General features: G+C 36.7%; 1 protein-coding gene across 11 annotated transcripts in view; it reads right to left on the minus strand.

The window, feature by feature from the left end:
* NPAS3 (neuronal PAS domain protein 3) overlaps positions 1-19,327 on the minus strand; it is a 591,061-nt gene that overhangs the window by 534,697 nt on the left and 37,037 nt on the right. For 2 of the 11 annotated variants that reach the window (XM_064423986.1, XM_064423982.1), the window contains exon 1: positions 16,368-16,571. The exons of 8 other annotated variants lie outside the window; for them this stretch is intronic. In XM_064423986.1, the coding sequence (XP_064280056.1) occupies positions 16,368-16,435 (68 nt within the window). In that variant the 5' untranslated portion in view covers positions 16,436-16,571. Of the gene's footprint in view, positions 1-16,367; positions 16,573-19,327 lie in introns of those variants that run through there. One more of the 11 variants, XM_064423980.1, reaches the window with a different exon arrangement.

Genomic DNA, 19,327 nt, shown 5'->3' on the forward strand with positions numbered 1-19,327 from the left:
CAAATAGAAGTTGCATGTCGCCATGGAACAAAATAGAAAGGCAGTCTAAGCATTCTCTCTACTCAAGTCTTGAAAAACTTTCAGTTACTGAAATAACAGGCAAGTATGAGCCATCATTTTTACATCTATATAGGTGGAATTAACAATCTCCTTTTATATCCCCAATCTAACTGGACTTTTTGTGCCTCATCTCTCTCCATCACTTTCATATTGCTAATGCTAGTCATTCAATCTTTACAGCAAATATTTAATTTTCTCTCTGCTCTAAACATTTAAGGTGTTTGCATGGGTACTTCAGAAACTCTATAAAGCAACGTGTTAGGAATACTTGCCTCAACCACACTATCACCCATGGGGAAAAAAAATTAATATAATTAATTCCTACTTCAACACCAAAAAAAAAGTCAAAATGCCTCTGTGGACTTCACCTGTCAGGTAAGGCAGGAGGTATGTGTGGGGCAGGGGTGGTAAGAGAGGTCAGACAAACCAAATATGCACACCTTTTCTTGAAGGCTGTCCTCCGCATGTTTCACATAGCAAACACTTGGGATATCTTCAATCATATAACATGCAAAATGGTGTAACATCACTTATAAAAGAGTCTAGTAGTAAATTACCACTCCATTTATTTCAGAACTCCTTTTATTGAGTCAGGTGTGGGCGAGCTTGTTGTTTCAACATGCCAAAGTTATCAGCAGTGAGGATTATCATGAGTATCAAGAGAGCATGGAGTGGGTGTTGACACTTCAGAGCAAGAACTGTTAACACTTCAAAAGCACATCATGAAGGAATGGGACTGCAAAAAGTCCCGGCCCTCACAGCTCTCTGAACTTCTACACCTGAACTTAACAGCTTAGCAAAGCAAACATAGACAACAATAGGTGTTACACTCAAATCTAAGTAATCAAAACTGGGCATATAAATCCTTTGCAAACTACCCAAAGCAATCTATTTGACAATGTCCTTTTATCTACCATGCCCTCTAATTTCCAAGTTACAAAATGTTGAGTTCATTACAAGTTAGAGGGCTTGTCAGCACAAAAAAAAGCGAAGAAAACCTTCCTGCCAAGTCACCCTATTCATTAAAGATCCATCCCTGTTATAAAGTCCTGTATTTACAGCATTATAATTTTGCAATAATCTATTTACTTAGAGAAAAATTTCTCTATTTTATACATAGGTGAGATTCTTTGTCTCCAAAATATTACATGTTTTAGGATGTAACATTCACTGTTAGCATAGATAAAAGCATAGTGAAGCTTAGCCATGCAGAGTTGCCATCTATGATATGCAGATAAAGAATATTTGTAGTAGTAAATAAAATTATGAATAAACTGTCAGTCCATTCATAATAAAAAGAATACATTAACTGTGCACACATAGCTTCAAACCAGACTGTTTTCCATATCTTGTTCATATCGTCTTAACTAATTCTTTAAACATACCAAAACATGTATTAGTTGCTTTTGAACAATCTTCTACAAAACTGAACTAGAAATGGAGCCAGACCAATGCTTACACAAGAAATGCAGCTTATTACATTTGTTGCACTCCAAATAAATATTGATTTCAATCACAGAATGCTATGAAAGGGCTTGCATCAATTACACAGTACATCACAGTCATGATGCAAGTTACCTCATTCCAGTGATGCACACAGCAAATCAATCATTCACATCCACACAGCTTGGTGAACCAGAGCCACCGCTGCTTACCTTTATCTGAACTTTTAAATACTGCATTCATTTTGGAGTGGCATTATAAAGGAAAAGGTTTACAATGAAAAAAATATCAGCTAATCTGCCAAAAAACCTGCAGTAATTATAATTACCTCTATTCATGTCATGTGTGTTTTAATACATACACAAATGAGTAAAAGAGCTCTTAATGACAACAACATTATGAGGGGAGGTTTCCTTTTTGCATTATCTATTTATTCAACACAAAATTATTAGGCTATTGTGATAAAGCAGCTAGAGTACAATGACTTTCCTTTAATCACTAATTAAAATGCTGATTGCCTGTTGAGTGAGACGTGCAGTTATGGTCAAACACCAAGTCCCATTGTGTGATAACAGCTTGGGCTGGCCTTACAACTGGGTGGGGTTGAATCGCTACTAAGTAAACAAACCCTCTATGGCTGAAAAACACAATCCCTTCAGCTCAATAAAATCCTTAAGTAACTTTTAATTTTATAGCCTTAGACAAGCTAATATTGCAGAGCACAAAAGTTCAGAGATAAAGAGACCTACCGGGTGCTGGTATAAACAAGCAATTACACAGATTGTAGAAGAGCAATACTGAGTCTGTATGAATTAATTTATTCTGTGTACAAGCTGAGGTGGAAATTAATTTCATGGGGCCAAATTCAAAGGACCACTGGGACATTATTGGCTTCATCTATTCAACTTCTGAAGTATACTCAAATTGCACCTCTGCAATAGCACTGATAGCGCCCCTATGCCATTTAGTGGGGTTTCACAGATATAGTCAAGAGAAGCCACACACTCCTATTTCCCTTACATACTTGATTTATTGCAAAATAAATTAAGTAAAATAAGACCCATTTATCTACAGTCTTGTATTCCATGTAATAATTTTAAAAGGCAGTAAAAAAAGTCTGCAAAATGCCACTGTTCACATTGGAGGACATGAGAAAAATCAGTAACATTGTACTTGCCATTTACAAAAAAAAAATATTTTTCAAGAGACTGTAAAGTAAATACTTTTTAGTTAAAACCCAACTAATGTAAAAGCTGATTCTAGTATTATCAGCTTAATTTCATGAGCTGCCCAAGTAGCAGTGCAGCATTTAGCATTTTGTGGAATAAGGGGCAAACCCCCACTTTCTTCTAAATATGGCTCGTTGGTATTTTAAGAATCAATTTAATCCATAAAGTTAACATGGCATAGAATAAACAAACATTTTTCAGAAGTGAACTCATTTCTTTAAAAGGCCATTGGCTACTAATTTCAAACACCTCCATCACATAAATAAGAACAAATTTGCTTTCTTCCAGTTCAACAGGTTTATTTCTTAACAGAACAAATAATAATGAGCTGTTTAATGGACTAACCTTTATCACATTTCAAATAATGAAAAGTTTGGTCTATTTTGCCTGTGTTTCTTAAAATACACAGCAAAAGAAATTATCTGAAAATATTTTTGTTATAGTTCTACATGTATACGCACACATTACACATAATTTGCAGTTACTGTTACAGAAATCTCAAATTAATAATTTCTCACAATTACTTTTATATGTGCACAAAGCCACAAGGACAGCAAAATTAATTTAGTGCTATAGCTGCAAATATTCTCTTCCCCCCTTTCCTAGTCTCTCTTCCACCAGTTGCCTCTTTTTATATATATATGCATGCACAATCAGTTCAATTCCCTCACAAGAATAACAGTATCTAAAGAAAGAAAAACCTTGACCACATCACAACTCTTCACTTGCTGCCACATTTGTCCACCTTACTTGTAAGAAAATCCAGTTCACCTCTCTACCTGTAAAAACAGCATCTCTCACACTTAAAATACTTTCACTGTTTTTCTCTTATTTGTCTGTAGAAGACAAACTTAAAACAATTCATGTTTCTGTAAAAATGCAAACTGTAGAAAAATATTTTCTTTTGGAATTTTTTCCTTCCCTTTTGCTTGACTGCATCTGAAACCAATTTTTTTTTTTTTGTCTATATGCAGCTGCTATTTATATAATAAATCATCTCGCAGAGGAAGAAAAAGTCCATGCTTAGTTTTTGGAAGGCACAAGTGCAGAGATCTCTGTTTCCCTACCACTGCTGTAGAGAGAAGCCAGGGGACATGCTACATCTTGCAGAGCGTCAGCACTACACATACAGAAGTGAATGTGTCAGACTGTCTCCCACACCCTAGGACTATTATTACCAATTGCAATCGATGGCATGCTTCACTTCATTCTTTCATGTTCAAATAAATACAACTACAGCTCTTCTTTTACACAATTGTGCTGCAAGACTGGTGTCGGGAAACTGCAGCTGATGTAACAGCCGGGATCCAGCCTAAAGTGACTAAAACCCACCAGTGACCCCAGGCAATGGCTCTGCTCTCACTGCCTCTATTGGTGAGTGTGCTGCACAATTAAAGATATAAAAGAACAACATCAAAATCTGTCGTACAGAGAAGTGTCCAAATATTGTTTTTTCTACAAAAAGTTTAAAAAGAAGTTTTGTTTCTAGATTTCTGTAGAGCCTTTGGTATTCTACCCAGTGCAGAGGGTACTCCTATAGTAAAAAGATCATGAAAATCTTGGAAATAGGGCAAATTCTGATGACAGCTATTGGTAGAGGTACTTCAGAATGATAGATAAAACAGCTCAGGCCCTAATCTTCCATGAAGACATACATCATTGTCTGAATCCCTGCCATTGTTTTTCAGCCTTTGCAGAAGGAGGTGGACATGGCAACCAAGTATGAGACTAGAATCTAGAGGCATGAAGTCTAAGGGGTTTTACTTAATAAGCATTCAACAGAATTATGAAACTTTGTTTTATTAAAACCTCCCCTAAGCTTACAGCTTAAATTCTTTTATCAATTTAACACATTCAAATATCTTCCATAGGGTATCAGTTTCCCAACCACTGAACAAATACAGATCGAAGGCAGTGACCCATCTTTCTAGACAGCACTGCTGCAGCTTTCATTTGATCACTATTACTCAGCTGCCATCAAAAAGTTCTCTTACTGCCTGTAACACTTGGGTGGCTTGGCAAATGTAAAAGTTGATTTTTAATATTGATTATTGAATATGTCACTTATTAAAAAACACATCTTTCTTATCTAAACAGGAGCAGACTTTATATACCAACAGCTTTAAACCTCAGTGGGTTAAAACTGAACTTGAAAAGATATCTACTGACACTTCTAGCAACTTGCTGCCTTTACCATCTATGACCTCCATCTAGCTTTGGCATACGGAGGCATACAAATAACTAAAGTTTAACCAAATACACATGGACCACATAAAATGGTTATTCTTGTGTGGACAACTAGTACCCATTTAACTGGAAGCAAGAAAGAACAATAAGAAACACTAGTATAAACACACACATCATTCGAAAAATCTTTCTAAAACCTGAGTGTATTAAGCCATAGAACCGCCTGACTGGTAGGTGGCAGAAACCCACTAGCTTTCAATGATTACCAGAGGAAAAAGCAGACTAGAAATTACACTTTGGAGATTCACATAAGCAGAAAGATTAGATGATCCAACTGGTTGTTTGAACTCCATGATTCATGGTCCTGAGCTTTATGTAATCTTTTCCAAAGCCTCACGCAGTAATAAACCAGACAACCATTTCATATCAAACAAAATACTCTTAATTCAGTCTCAAAGACTTTTATGAATGTTCACTTTCTCACAAAGCAAAACCATTCTGTTTGTATCTACTCTAAATAATCTGAGCACAACACTTCATAAGACAAATGTTATATAGTAGAAGACATATGTTATAACAAAACAGAAAGGGGCAGAAAACTGTCATATGCAAGAGCAGCCTTTATGACTTTATCCCAATCATAGAAAATAAAGGAAACAAATAGAAGGATACTCTAACATCATATTCCAAGACATATTGTGCCATAATTTGAAGAGAATTCATACAGACTCCTGTTTTGTGCAAAAAAGTCCCAAACCCCAAGCCCCAAAAAACCCCCAAAAACCAAACAAAAACACACAAGCAAACAAACAAAAAACCACCCCACCACACAGGTGAAAGCCCAAACGCATAGGAAAGCAAACCCTTCTAATACACACCAAGTTCACAGTTACGTGATCGAGGGGTGCCACAGTACATACATAAAGAGAATGTGATTACTGTATCAGCATTATAATGCTAATATGAAGATTGCATATTTGTGAATTATTAGGATCAGAATTAGCATTTATGAGTAGGTTACATGTCAGTATATAACTTAATTCTTACTTTATTAGCTGTTGAAAAGCACAGATATGCACACCAGTATATTTTCTTTTTATGAAAGGAATGTTTTCAATCAATAAAATGAACCAGTTTGAGATGGTAGTTATTACATGGACTGGGAAGCATTTCTAAAGCAGTTCAAGAGGCTGTTGCCATTACTTGTACCCAAAAGTGATTTTGTTTGACCTTTCACAGTGTTCGAACACACTTTTATGAGACTGAGAAGAGATGTTGTGAGTTTTTTTCCATTTCCTTGTCCTAGCTCCAGGCCGTCACATTTAAAGATTTTTATACATGGTTATATAATGGTTATGTCCCTGTCATTAGGATTTTCTTCATTAAAAAAACCTCAAATACTTTCACTTTTTATTTTTAGAAGGCATTATTCAAAATTCCCATTTCACAACTCAAAACGATGATCCAAATAATGGTTTTTATATTAACATGCCATACTTAGCTTGTTACCAACTGCCAGGACCCCAAGTTAGTTTTTATCCTAGATCATCTTCTCACCAAGTATTTAAAATCTCAGCATCACTTAGCTCTTTCCTTTAGTGAACTGTATATACTTTATTCCTTCAATTTATCAATTAAACCTTGAATTCTATTCCTGTGCTTTAAAATGCACACAGACCTTCCCTTCTGCAAGTAGCTATAGGTTAACAATTACAAACCAAACAAGAATTTCCTATTTCTTCATCCAAGACATCAGTGGAGGTACATGTTACCAGGCCCTGAAGGCACACCATGAACTCCTTCTGCATTGAAACTACTGCTTAGTTTAGGACATCAGTTTAGTAACCCTGCTACAATTCTAGGCTTTCCATCTGAATATCACTTTTTTTCCCCCCATCATCCTCCTAACCCCCTTTATGGCAATTTCATCTTCATCATAGAACAGCTGAACAAAATGCCAAAACTAAGGTATTTACTAAAAGCTAGAATTTTACTAAAATCTATGTATTCCACCTATAAGGCATGTTTATTCTATTCCAGTAGGTAGGCATTGTTGACACTATGTTTGCTGAAGAAGTCATGTTGGCTTTCTCCAGATGTTTGTGAGCAATGTGTATTTTTCCAGCAATTGAAGTTTCTGACTGGTTTGTCATTGCTTAGGTCAACAAGGTTTAAAGAGAAGTTTGTCTGAGAAAATACTATTCATTGGCACCTTCTTCAGGAAGTCAAATGTCTAAATGAGAATTTCCAATATGGAAAGACACTGCCAGAGGAGCCCCCTGCCTCCAATAGGAGACTTATCTTTTGACACTGAGGCCTGGAGTCCTAACTTAGGCATCAGACTTGTGCTGAAGTGAGCTAAGCTCTACACCTCCTAGTGTGCTAGGACTCTTACCCGTGCTCCAAGAGTTTCACAGATTATATTGTCAGCTGTGTAAACCATCTGGTCAATTCTCAATTACTCCTGGATAAATAGAATTAATTACTTAGACAAAAAATAAAAAAATTGCCACACTGCAATCCTACTTAGCTAGGTATTTTTCATTCCTTTATTTTTTATACAAACACCTGAGTTTCTCAAATTTGACATAGGTGTGATTAGTAAGAAATCTCATGCCATTAATACTTGTAGTGAAAATTAATCAGCAAAAAGTTTAAAAATTATTCTCCGAATGCCAAGGCATCTGCTTGTCCCTTACCTACTCCCTGAGCAATGTGCAGACCCTTTTCTCATTCTTCCTTTCTCAGTGCTTTGTCTCTTATAAATGAATTTCTCTTTGTGCCCAAGCCTGTCGGAGTTTCATTTCCATTTCTCCATATAATTTTTTATGACTATCCACAATAATGACCCAGTTTCAGCTTCTGACAGCATCTTTCAAGTTTTAGGTCACTAAAGAGCTCACATTTATTTAGATCAGACTTGTGTTAAACTTTATTTCTTTGCACTAATAAAGCTGGTGTTCAGATATTTTGAATGTTTCACTAAAGAACTGTCCACTCCCTTCATATCAAGCCATGCACTTGCTTCCTACAGAAAGCTACCTAGCAATTTTCCAAGTTTAATGAAGAGCACTTTTTCAAACCCTTCCATCTTTAAGCATAGGATACATTACATCTGCGCACGGCAAAAACTGTCAAAGTATCTGACAGCCAGAAAGTCAGGAAAATTAATCAAAAAACTGAAAACCAGCCAAATGGTAGCCATGGAAATTCTAGAGACTAGCAAATAAGGCCAAGCAACTGGAAGCATAGAATCCTAGAACTGTCAGGGTTGAATGAGACCTTTAAGAGCGACTTGAAAGTCACTCAAGAAATAGTGACAACATAAAAAAGAAACAAAGGTGTTAGAAATCCTCCAACGGAAAGCTACAAAGGTAGTAAAGGGCCTGGAGAGAAAGCCATAGAAAGAGTGGCTGAGCTCACTTGGTCTGTTCAGCCTGGAGAAGCAGAGACTGAGAGGACACCTCAGTGCTTTTACAGCTTGTGAGGGGAAGAGGAGGGGCAGGCACTGATCTCTTCTCTGTGGTGACAGTGACAGAACCCAAGGGAATGGCCTGAAGCTGTGCCAGGAAGGGTTAGGTTGGGTATTAGGAAAAGCTTCTCTACCCAGAGGGTGGTTGGGCACTGGAACAGGCTCCCCAGGGCAGTGGTCACAGCACCAACCTGACAGACCTCAGGAAGTGTTTGGACAAGGCTCTCAGGCACAGGGTGTGATTTTTGGGAATGGTGATGTAAAGGGCCAGGAGCTGATGGGTCTCTCTCAGCTTAGGGCTTTTTATAATTCTCTGAAATGCTATATATTGCATACAGCCCGAACACTTTGGTCCTGGATTGCAGTAGTGGATTTTTGGACCTGTCAATTACCTTACCTTATGAAAATTAAGTTAATTTGACGCTAAGAAAGGTCCTATTTCCTGGACACTAAGCATAAGTACATACCATTAGTGTAAGTGCAAGTTATATGCCCTTGTTGAGCAGAGACTTCAGCCGTTTACAAAAGTTAACTTGGACAGGAGACAGAGGAATAAATAATGCAGAATCCTTGGGAAGATAACATATTTGGGAAAGTGCTCAGAATAGCTTATCCTTATTCATGGTGCACTTCTTAACCTTACAGCCATTTCATTTTCTTATATTTCTGGTCTCAAGCTACAAAAACATTGAAAAATATTCACTTTTGTGGTTTATCACCTTCACTTCTATGACATCTAGATTTTTTAATGTTTTTTCTTTACCAGTGCTCTGGCAAACTTATTTCCTGACAGAACTATGTAAAGAACAGGAAATTGCTTTGCCTACTACAGAGTTTGTAATCACTAGTATTTGGAAAACCCAATTTTAAAAGTTGTGTCTATTCAATCAGAATAAAATGGATCATGAACTGATTTGAAAGAACTTATTTGAAAGAACTTTCACATCCCAAATAGTCTCCTAAATAGCACCCCTAAATCAGCAAGACCTAAGTTTACTCAAATTTTCGTTGAAACTTTTGAGTAGGTAATATGTTTGGGAAAACGTTTACAAATAATTGGTTATGAGAAAATTTGTTGTGAATTAGTCTTTTTTATTTATCACCCATTAGCTGCAAATAAATTAGCCTGCCCATAATAATACTTTGCATTCTTTGTCAATCGCACACTATATTAAATGAGCACATCACTGTGCAAACTTTTGAAATGCCTAAAATAAAAGTTGGGCAAAAGTTTCCATTTACTAATGCTCTAAATGTTAAACAAATTATAAGACCAGTCAGTCTGAACAGCATAATATGAATAAGACAGGCAAAGAAATATAGGATATATTGCAACTAAATTAAATGCCTCCCACAGTTGTGGATGTACCAGTAGTCCAGGATGCAACAGAGTTTTGCATCATTTTATCAGTGGGAAGCCAGCCAGATCTGCTTACAAGTAGATGGAAGGCAGGGCTACGCCCTGCCACTTGCCAGGCCCCTCCATCTCTGGGTTTTAATTTAGTTTCAACTTAGAGCAAGTTCTGCATCTGGCACCTCCCTTCCCTGTGCCAGAGGCTTCAGCAGAGTCCCACATAATTATTGTGCTGCACTTAAGTAAATTTTAAAAATATTTTTCAGTATAAGAAATAAATTAAACATATATTTTATCTTTCATAGTATTTCAGTTGTAATTACATATTAATATATCTTGAAAATTCAAAAGCATTAGTATTTCCCAATTCACTGAGATGTTTGCTTTTCCAATAACTTTGTCTAGTTTCCTTTGTGCAAAAGTCATTATGGAAAGAAAAAGCAAGTCTTTTTTGTAAAACAGAACATCCTGTCCTTAATGCTCATATACTGTTAAGGTGTGTAAAGCTTGTCAGGCTGCTTGTTCTTATTAAAAATTGAGTATTTGAAGATACATACTTCTTTAAGGGAAGAAACACTAAAATGGTGCAACATTTTTATGTGCCAGAAGGAAGTAAATTTTTAAAATTTTTGTTTCATTGCAAATGCCACTCCAGACCACGAAGAAAAAATAACAGTTTTCTGGTAACCAGATTAAAGGCCAAGGCCACAGCTTTATTGAAATACAGTAACTCACACTACAGAATTATCTGACAGCCAATAGTCCTTGCAGCAGTAAATAATGAGAGCTCAAGGCAAAGCATCACATACACTGGACCCAAAGAAGTGCAGTCCAGCCCTAATGTCAAACTCTTAAGTCCATCAATACTGATGAAACTTGTTTTGAGGTATGAAAGACGTAAAACACTTGTATATGGCAATAAAACTTAACAGTGACTCCTCCTTTCCTGTCTTTGTACTGCACGCATCAAAAAAAAAAAAAAAATCAAAACACTGGCGAAAGTCAGCTTTCACACAAATTTAAAAGTGACAACCAGAAAAATCAAAAGTATTTGACTGGTCACCACCAAATCCATTCAGAGCCCTAAATTCCTAGCAATTCTTCTACGATATTCAAGAACCTCTGCCATATTAGATAAGGTATAAATCACTTATTACTCAATTTAATCAACACCAAAAAAAAAGCATGCACACTCTGTCATTGAAGCCACCAGAAATTTGTACATGCACTAATATACCTTACTGAAAATAATAACTTTGCTGCTTCCTAATTTCTCACCTAATATACCTGCATATCTTGAGCCAATTTCACAAAATTACTTTAGTAATATTATACAAGGTCAACATTACACTCCTGTACTTCAAGGGTTATTGATCCCTTTTAATGTACATCAAGAAAAGAACTCATTCCTCATATTAAGTTGTTCCATTCCAAGCTCAATACTTGAAATCAAGTCTATCAATACTGTTTGTCTCCTGCCCAAGAGTATCACTCTGGAAGGAAAAAGACCACTTCCAGCCTTTTTTCAGAAACATACTCCTTATTGTAAAATGTTTTTTTAGTAACTAATAAGACTATATCAAGCAGAACAAAGGTAAATTAAAAAAAATTTGGAGTGTTATGTCCTCAGGAAAAATGCTGGGAAGAGCTGATTTTGCCTGCAATTCATATTAGTTCAATCAAGATAATTTAAAAAATTGTATATATAGTGGGTTTTATTTGTCCACATACAGATGAACTGCGCAATAGTTCAGTTCAAACATGAAATAAGATGAGCAAACTTTGATCTTTAAGGTCCCTTCTAACCCAAGCCATTCTATGAGTCTATGAACTTGAAATGCACAAATAGGAAGAACAGACAGTAAACCCTCCTCAACACCTGCAGGTATAGGAGCCACTGCAACAGGTACATACTGTGATTTAACAGGGATCTTCTCACAACCTTATGACTTACAGGCCCCTACTACACACTGTTGACTGCTAAAATACACAAGCAAAAAAAAGGCTCATCGTTCTCAATGTTATTAACATTTGAAAAACAAATTACTCATCTGTAACAGCAGCTCCAGCTCCAGATTTGTGCATGCACTTGAGTACCCATGCTTTACCCTCCTGGTGGCTCTCCAACTCTTGCTACATAATTTTTTGTCATTGTAAACTGAAGGCACTGCTGTCATTTGTAGACCTCATTTAAACTCTGTAGCATGTCTACAGACTATTTCACAAGCTGCTGCTGCTACTCACTTCTTCAGGCTAGCTGCTACAGGGTCATAAAGGTCACTAAAGCCAGATCAGTCACTGGGATCAATTTTCCCTTCAAAGATGGAAAGAAATGCACACAAGAAAAGTAGTGGTGAGAAACCCAGGGCAGGTGTGCCATCCCCACAGTCTTTGTACCAGCAGCACCTGCAAGGTGGTAGGAGTCAATTCCCATGCAGGTGGGGATCCCTGTTTTTGCTAAGACACTATGCCTTTAAAAGAAACAGCACATCGGAAACAAAATTTCTGCTTCAGTATTTTGCTATTCCTGGTAAAAGGCAATAACCTTTCAATCTTTTTGCAACTGCTATGAGGCTTAAACAGAGGAAATCCTACTTGGATATCTTTTAAACCAGAATAACCTGCCAAAATATTCAAGGGAAAGAGCTCATGATAGTGTTATATTCTTTTCTGAAAGCTTAATTTAGACAACTACCAGCAGATCCCTTCATGGACACAGCAAAATCTTCAACTCTCTCTATTTGACTGTGCTAGCCTAAGGCATTAAGTTCAATCCACCATGTCGCACCTCAGTAACTCGACACAGACTAGGAAATTCTTACAGTCAGCTTCCCCAAGGGATTTGTTAAGTTTCACATACATTTAGTTGTGCAGTTGGCCTGTTCAAATTGATAAACTTGTTGCTCAGTGCTTGCAGATTTTGTCACTAGGAAAAATACGTATTGGAGTGGGAGAAGGGAGGCTACTATGTTTCATTAATAACTTTAAAAAAATAATGATCACACATGCATTACTGCTCCTATCTCTTCTTGAAAGACATTTATTTTGCAGAAGAGACAGGCAGATACTCTGGTGATGGGCACATTAAAAATGCCACAGATAGACAAGATGAATGTCATTAACATGTGAAAAATGAATAGAACAGACAGACACAAAAATGCTATTCAATCCTATCAAATATAAAGAAATAATTCACCACATGAATATCCTGCGTATCTGAACAATATACATATATAATATGCAGATTACTGATAAAGACTTCAGTCTGGAAAAACACTAAACATCCTTACTTTTTAGTAAGTGAGCAGCGCATTGGAATCAATAAAATTATTCTCTGGATTAAAGCATGTCTGAATATTTTCTTTGGTTGAAGGCTATATGACCCACATTTCACCATTAGATTTCTTTAACAATGTTGCAATATGTCATAGTGATGTTTACAGTATAACTTCGTAAAAGTAACTTCCATCCAACTGATGCTTATGGGTATAAAAATTACTAGCCTATGCTATGCACATCATGAAACAAACCAGTTCAACCCAGTATCTGCGATGGCTTTTGTCAGCATTGGCAGAAAACAAATGGAGCAGAAAAGCAGCAGGAAAGACAGGCTGAAGAAATAAGAAGCATGAAGAGCCTCCTTTCCAGAAGGGTAACTATGGACCTACAGTAAGCACAAAGCCTGTGGTGCTGGCAAGAAAAACCAGGCATGGTCACAGAATCAAACCAAAGGAAGATATGATGAACAAAACACACAAATTAAACACACAAATTAAAACCCTCCATAGCCTGCAGAGCTCCTCAATTACGTGTCATTACTATTGTGTGAGATAGAAAGCATTTAGTCCTCAGTGTGTAGCACAGATAGCACACCAGACTACTCTTTCAGCTATAGAGTCATGTATTTTCATGACAACCCAAAAAGAAGCAATTGCTTTCTCCATCTTTCCTGAGATGCCTTTGTTATAAAATACAAAAAGCCTTATTATCAATCCTTGCACCTAAACTGCACAAGGATTTCCAATGATGAGATTAATTTACAAAGTTGATGCATTGCAATACCAATGACAGAGCCACCTAAATGAGTGCCTTAGCTTTATAGTTCTGCAGGGATTGGTGATCTGCACTTTGTGTGATATTCTTAACAGTTTCAGACTTACAAAACACTATGTAACTGTCCCTGTGTTTGTCCAAACTGAAGATTTCCAATTTCAGAAATGGGAATCACTCTTCAAAAAAAATCAAATCGTCCCCATGGCCTTTTTTTAAATGTGTTTTAAAAATAAAGTTTATTTTGCAGTATGTAAACTGAGTTTGTTTAACACATTAAATAATGTCAACAGAAATAAATATTTTTTAAAAGAGGATAAAGAGCACTTAAGTTATAAAGACTGAATAAAGCTAAGAGAAAATATAGACATGTATCAGAGGTCATTCAGGACACAGACGCTATAGGTCAAGTGTTTTAGACAAGTTTAAAGACTCATTTTGGGGCCACGATTACCTAAGGGCTGGGACATGCAAATTGGTATTTAGGTGCAACAAGATACAACTTAATCTTATTTTCAGATGCAGTTATAATATCTGGGCCAACAAACAAAATTGCATAAGGCCAGGCTAGAATCAGGCCTATCTCAGAAAACAACAACTCTGCAAACAACAAATAAAAACAAACCTACACTAAAACCCCCGCACCAAAACAAACCAACACCCAAACCCCCAAACACTGCACTTCCATTTTGGGGTCTGTGTTTCCTGCTTTCTCTAACTCCCAAGTCAGGTGTCGTAATAAGCAAACCAGAAGCTTTCACCACACTGCACCTGACCTGTGAAGAAACAGGAGTTCATCTTCAGCTGACTCAGGGACCAGAACTTCACAAGCAATGAATAGCTAAATGTGGGGCAGCTACACCTTTCTTCACACTTAAACTAATGATTGTCAGCTTGTGAAAGAGAATCTCTACTAAAGGGAAATTTCCTCTTGCCAAAGCACAAAAGAGCCAAACAACCCATTTGCAGTAGCCTGTCTTTTGTAATTACACTACTGTATGTACTGCCACAAAATTTTTATACCTACTCCACTATATATTTATTTTTAATTTGGAAAAAGTAATAAAACAACACATGCTTCCCCCCCCAATTTGCTGTATTTTCAAGATACAAACCTGTAGCACAGTTATAAATTACTGATAAACAAACTTCTAAGCATCTTACAATTACTTATTTATCCTAATCTAACATTAAAAGATTGCCTTTATTCTACCTAAAAGAATGAATGTATTCACAACAGCTTTGCAACCTGACATAAAACTTGCCTCAAAAACATGTATAAATTGTCATTTGCATAGAAATGTTATTTAATTCTTTTTTTCCTATGGACACAATGTCCAGCTTGTCTTTCAAATACTAGGATTGGCATATCAAGTAATCTGAATGACAGTGATAGTTTAGTTAAACATACAGTACACTTGGGAGATGAAAAGGATCTTCCTCAAAAATAGTGATTGATTTAAGCAGTCCATTTCAAAAGGTGGATATGAGCCACGTTTTTCAGGAAGAATGGAGTCTCCCACCAAAACGTATGCACTGATTGAACAACTATGTAAAATGTACTTCACACACTTGGAAGACAAACTGTGGGAGCTCTCATTTAAAGAGGTACAGTAACTAGTTTAGCCACTCAATTGAGCTATTTATAATTCACATTTCAAGCCAATTGTAGTTTATTGCTAAATTGAAGTTTTCTGTACGACCCTAAAAAGAAGTTATTTGTTTTCCTGGTTGAGAATATCAGTTTTCAAACCACAGTCTATTGGCTATCTTTAGTCACAGTCAGTTCTTTAGCAATTCTTCACATCTTTCAGAATGAGGCAAGCATGAACTAGGAAAATATCACCTATAGTATTAATAAAGATGTATGATCAAGTTCAAGTCTTGATAAACAGGATTTTGAGTAAAGGTTAATTTTATTTCACCATCATGAAATCCTCAATTATTAGCAGCCAATAAAAAACATATCAAATAGTCACTACAGAAGTAAAATAATTCCTTCTGTATATAACCCTACTATAGTCCTACTATTCTTGTCACTAGTCATAGTGCTTCCTTTTATGATACTTTCATCAGTAATTGAACTCTTCATACCATAAGTACAGACTGCATCTTGGAGTATTTACTTGCAAAACTGGCCCTTCAAAAGACAAAATTCCTCCTCTTAAACATTTTTATCAAGTATCACAAATACTTAGCTTTCCAAGAGGTGTTATTGTATTTTTGAATATGATCCAACTTCTGAAGGCAGAAATACAGTTTTCTCAAGAACCACAATCACCAGAAAACAAAACAGACAGTAAATTTTCACTCCTAATTTGTTCAACTCTCTACTCATACACTTTGACTCTAATATCAAATTTAAAAACTCTGCATGTGCTATGTTTTGTAGCAGAGGACTTCTGAGGAAGAAATCACAGTACAAGACAAGGACCATCACTGTGGTTTTTGTGAATTCAGATAGTCAAACTGACACAACTACAACTAATGCTTGCAGCATCAATCTTAAGCAACAAGGTAAAATTCCACCAAGGAGGAAGCAGAGAGAAATAAAGCAAACTTCTAGACTTACTTGGAACGTGGCATAGCACACTGAAGAGTAGAAGCCAGGAACACCAAGTACCCTATTCCTGAGAGCATTTTTTAGAGCAAGCACCACTCTAGAAACATCGACTAAATAGCTCACAGTCAGCTCTGGGAGGCAGCAGTTTAGAGCCAATCCCACTTGTGGAACCCACCTGCTTTACAACAGGTGCTCCACCCACCTACAATGGCCCTAATAATGATTGAATTGGGTAATCTTGCTCTGACCAGCTAACAGCTGATCCTACTGCCCCACACAGCTAACCTAGCACTTGTGTGCTGTTGTCTCCTCTACTGCTTGTTGTGCAAGAGAAATAGGCACAGGCTTAGCCACTTCCTTTGCCACACTGATAGATGATGGACTTTCTGACCCCTGCAGCTGTTTCAAATCTGACTAAAATTAGACCAGACAGCAAATTCTTCAGTGAACTACAGGGTTACTGAACCAGCAGAGCTGCAAAAGAGCAAAAGGATACCAAAGCCATTTCTATGCACTGCCTCTATCCTCACACAATTGAGATATAACCTATTAATTATGTTAACAGTTAAGCCATGAATTGATGCTGACCTCTTCCTGTACTTTGCTTTTGTCCACCTGTAAAATGGGAATAATAGTAGTGGGCTATCTCCATCAGGACAATAAAAAAGGGTTTATTACCATCTGTAGCACCACACTACAGTTCAGGTAGCATAGTGGTATGTATATAAGAATACAAGTAAATATAGAAACCTACATAGCATAAAGCAGTCTGAAACCTCCAGATGTCCCTCCTAAAAATTTGAAGACAAATACGGAAAATACAGTAAGGAAATAACAGAATAAAAGTAGGTGTAATGCCAGAATTTCCAATTTTTTAAACTTTTTTTTAAGTGTGCAGAACAGGTGCAGCAAGTATCATTTCCCTCCTGCTGGCTGGCCCACCTGCTGTCTGCCTGATGGTTCTATCTTCACTACCTTAGTATTTATTTTCAATATGCAAAGTTAAAGATAGTAACTTTTTTTTGTACTTTTTAAATCTCAATATATTCGAGGTATCTCCCCAAACAACTCTTTGTATCAAATGAAACTTTGTTGTTCTTTCAGGTAATGGTAAAAAGAAAACACAACAAAATTCTTCTCTCTGAAATATTCTGTTGTACAGCTATGACTTGCTGCAGAGAGTCCATGCAAAAAACATGATGTCCCTCTTCCTCTGTTTTGCTTTTCATGCATTGTGATGCTTCTCAAGCTGCCAGATGTGAAAACGGGTGGTGTCTCATTTGGTGTGAGACATTGCATGGATTCATTGAATAGGTACCCAGCGTAGAAGGGCTGACAACTGCAGCAGTAAAAATCTCATGAGAAGCATGCCAAGAATAATAAAATAGTAATAATAACAATAAATTTCAAGGTATAAGATTTCCTGGTTTCAAGCCTATAAGGTTTTCAGAGTATCAATAAAGTTTTTGGCTGAAAGAAAAAAAACATAAGCACAGGATGCTAGGGCATTACAAGTAAAACATTGAGTCTCATTAACTCATAATTAGATGAGAATTAGCAACATTATAGCAATTCTTTCTTATCAAGCAATTCTCTCCTTCTATTCCCTTCTTCTTCCACAAGCTTTATAAAACAGCGCACACTATTCACGCAGATGTTTAAAGAGCTGGGGAAACTTACACAGAAACTTGCATTTCTGAAAAAAATCTGTAATTCCCTGGTTTCCTTCAGTGCTGCAGTTCTGCTGATGCTCAGCATATTGGACACCTTGGTTCATCTCTCCTCCAGCTCACTGAGCTCCTACTCAAAGATTGCTGGGTGAGAAAGGTCCAGAGCAGGCAGCACACTTCCAGGAGGGGATCCAAGTGCCTCCCCACAGCGTGTAAACAGCCACACTTGTTCTCCTTTCAGCTAATGCTGCCGCTTCGGGGACACGTTCTTATTTTTCTGCTTAGATGACAGACTCCTACATTGGTTTAATTTACTAAAAATAAATCTAAATTTAAGGGAACTCATAATCAACACTAAAACCTAGATGACACCTGCAGCTTATGGCCCATACCCACATAGTACAGCTGCAAGGCAAAAAAGTCTCACTGATGATGGGGACTGGCAGCTCTCCCAGCTCCAGTCCTCCATGCCTTCAGTGAAGGATATGACTGACATCTGCATTTGTGAAATCACTGCCACCACACACTCTCAAGGACAGTGTTTGGACCTTTTTTCTATCCTACAAATCCATGTAGGTTTTCACAGCAATGCACCAATGGTTTGATATGAAAGCATTCATACCTGATCATGTGAACTTAAGCTTCTCTTCTCACCTATGAGCTGAAGTGCATCTTAAGCCTTCTCCTTTTTTGACAAGAAATCTATTGATCTGCAAGGAATAATTATTCACTAACAATAATTTAACACAAATTTGAAGTTTCATGTTTCTGAACAGTGATATCCCTACCTTTATAACTGGTACAATTCTTATTCAAAGCAGTTACTAATTTCACTACTTTTATTTTGCAGTTTATTACGTGTAGTTTGTTAGTTCAGAAGATACTTCCTCAAGAGTCACCTTTTGCTTTTGCTCTTTTTAACAATTTTCCAATTTTTTCCTTGACTATCCCAAGTGCCAGTGAAAATTACACCATGCCAAAGAATTACGTAAACAGCTACTGTCCAAGCAATAATGTATTTGTTATTGCTCAAGAAAAATAAACAATTTCATAAATGCTTAAGTTGTGAGAATAATTAACTTTCTTTATCAATACTACATGAAAAAATAAATTGAGGTCAGACAAAACAAATATTAACAACTGACAATGAAAAAACCTTAGTATTTTTTGCACTGAGCAGATCTCGTTCTTAAAACTTTCTCCCATCTAGAGTAATGTATTAACTTTTCTATATCTATGTACTTTTTATATTCCTATTCCAAAATTTTCAATCTTTACCTGTGGCTACATGCATTTCAG

The sequence above is a fragment of the Passer domesticus genome, chromosome 6 (assembly GCF_036417665.1).
Source record: "Passer domesticus isolate bPasDom1 chromosome 6, bPasDom1.hap1, whole genome shotgun sequence".
Lineage (NCBI taxonomy): Eukaryota > Metazoa > Chordata > Aves > Passeriformes > Passeridae > Passer > Passer domesticus.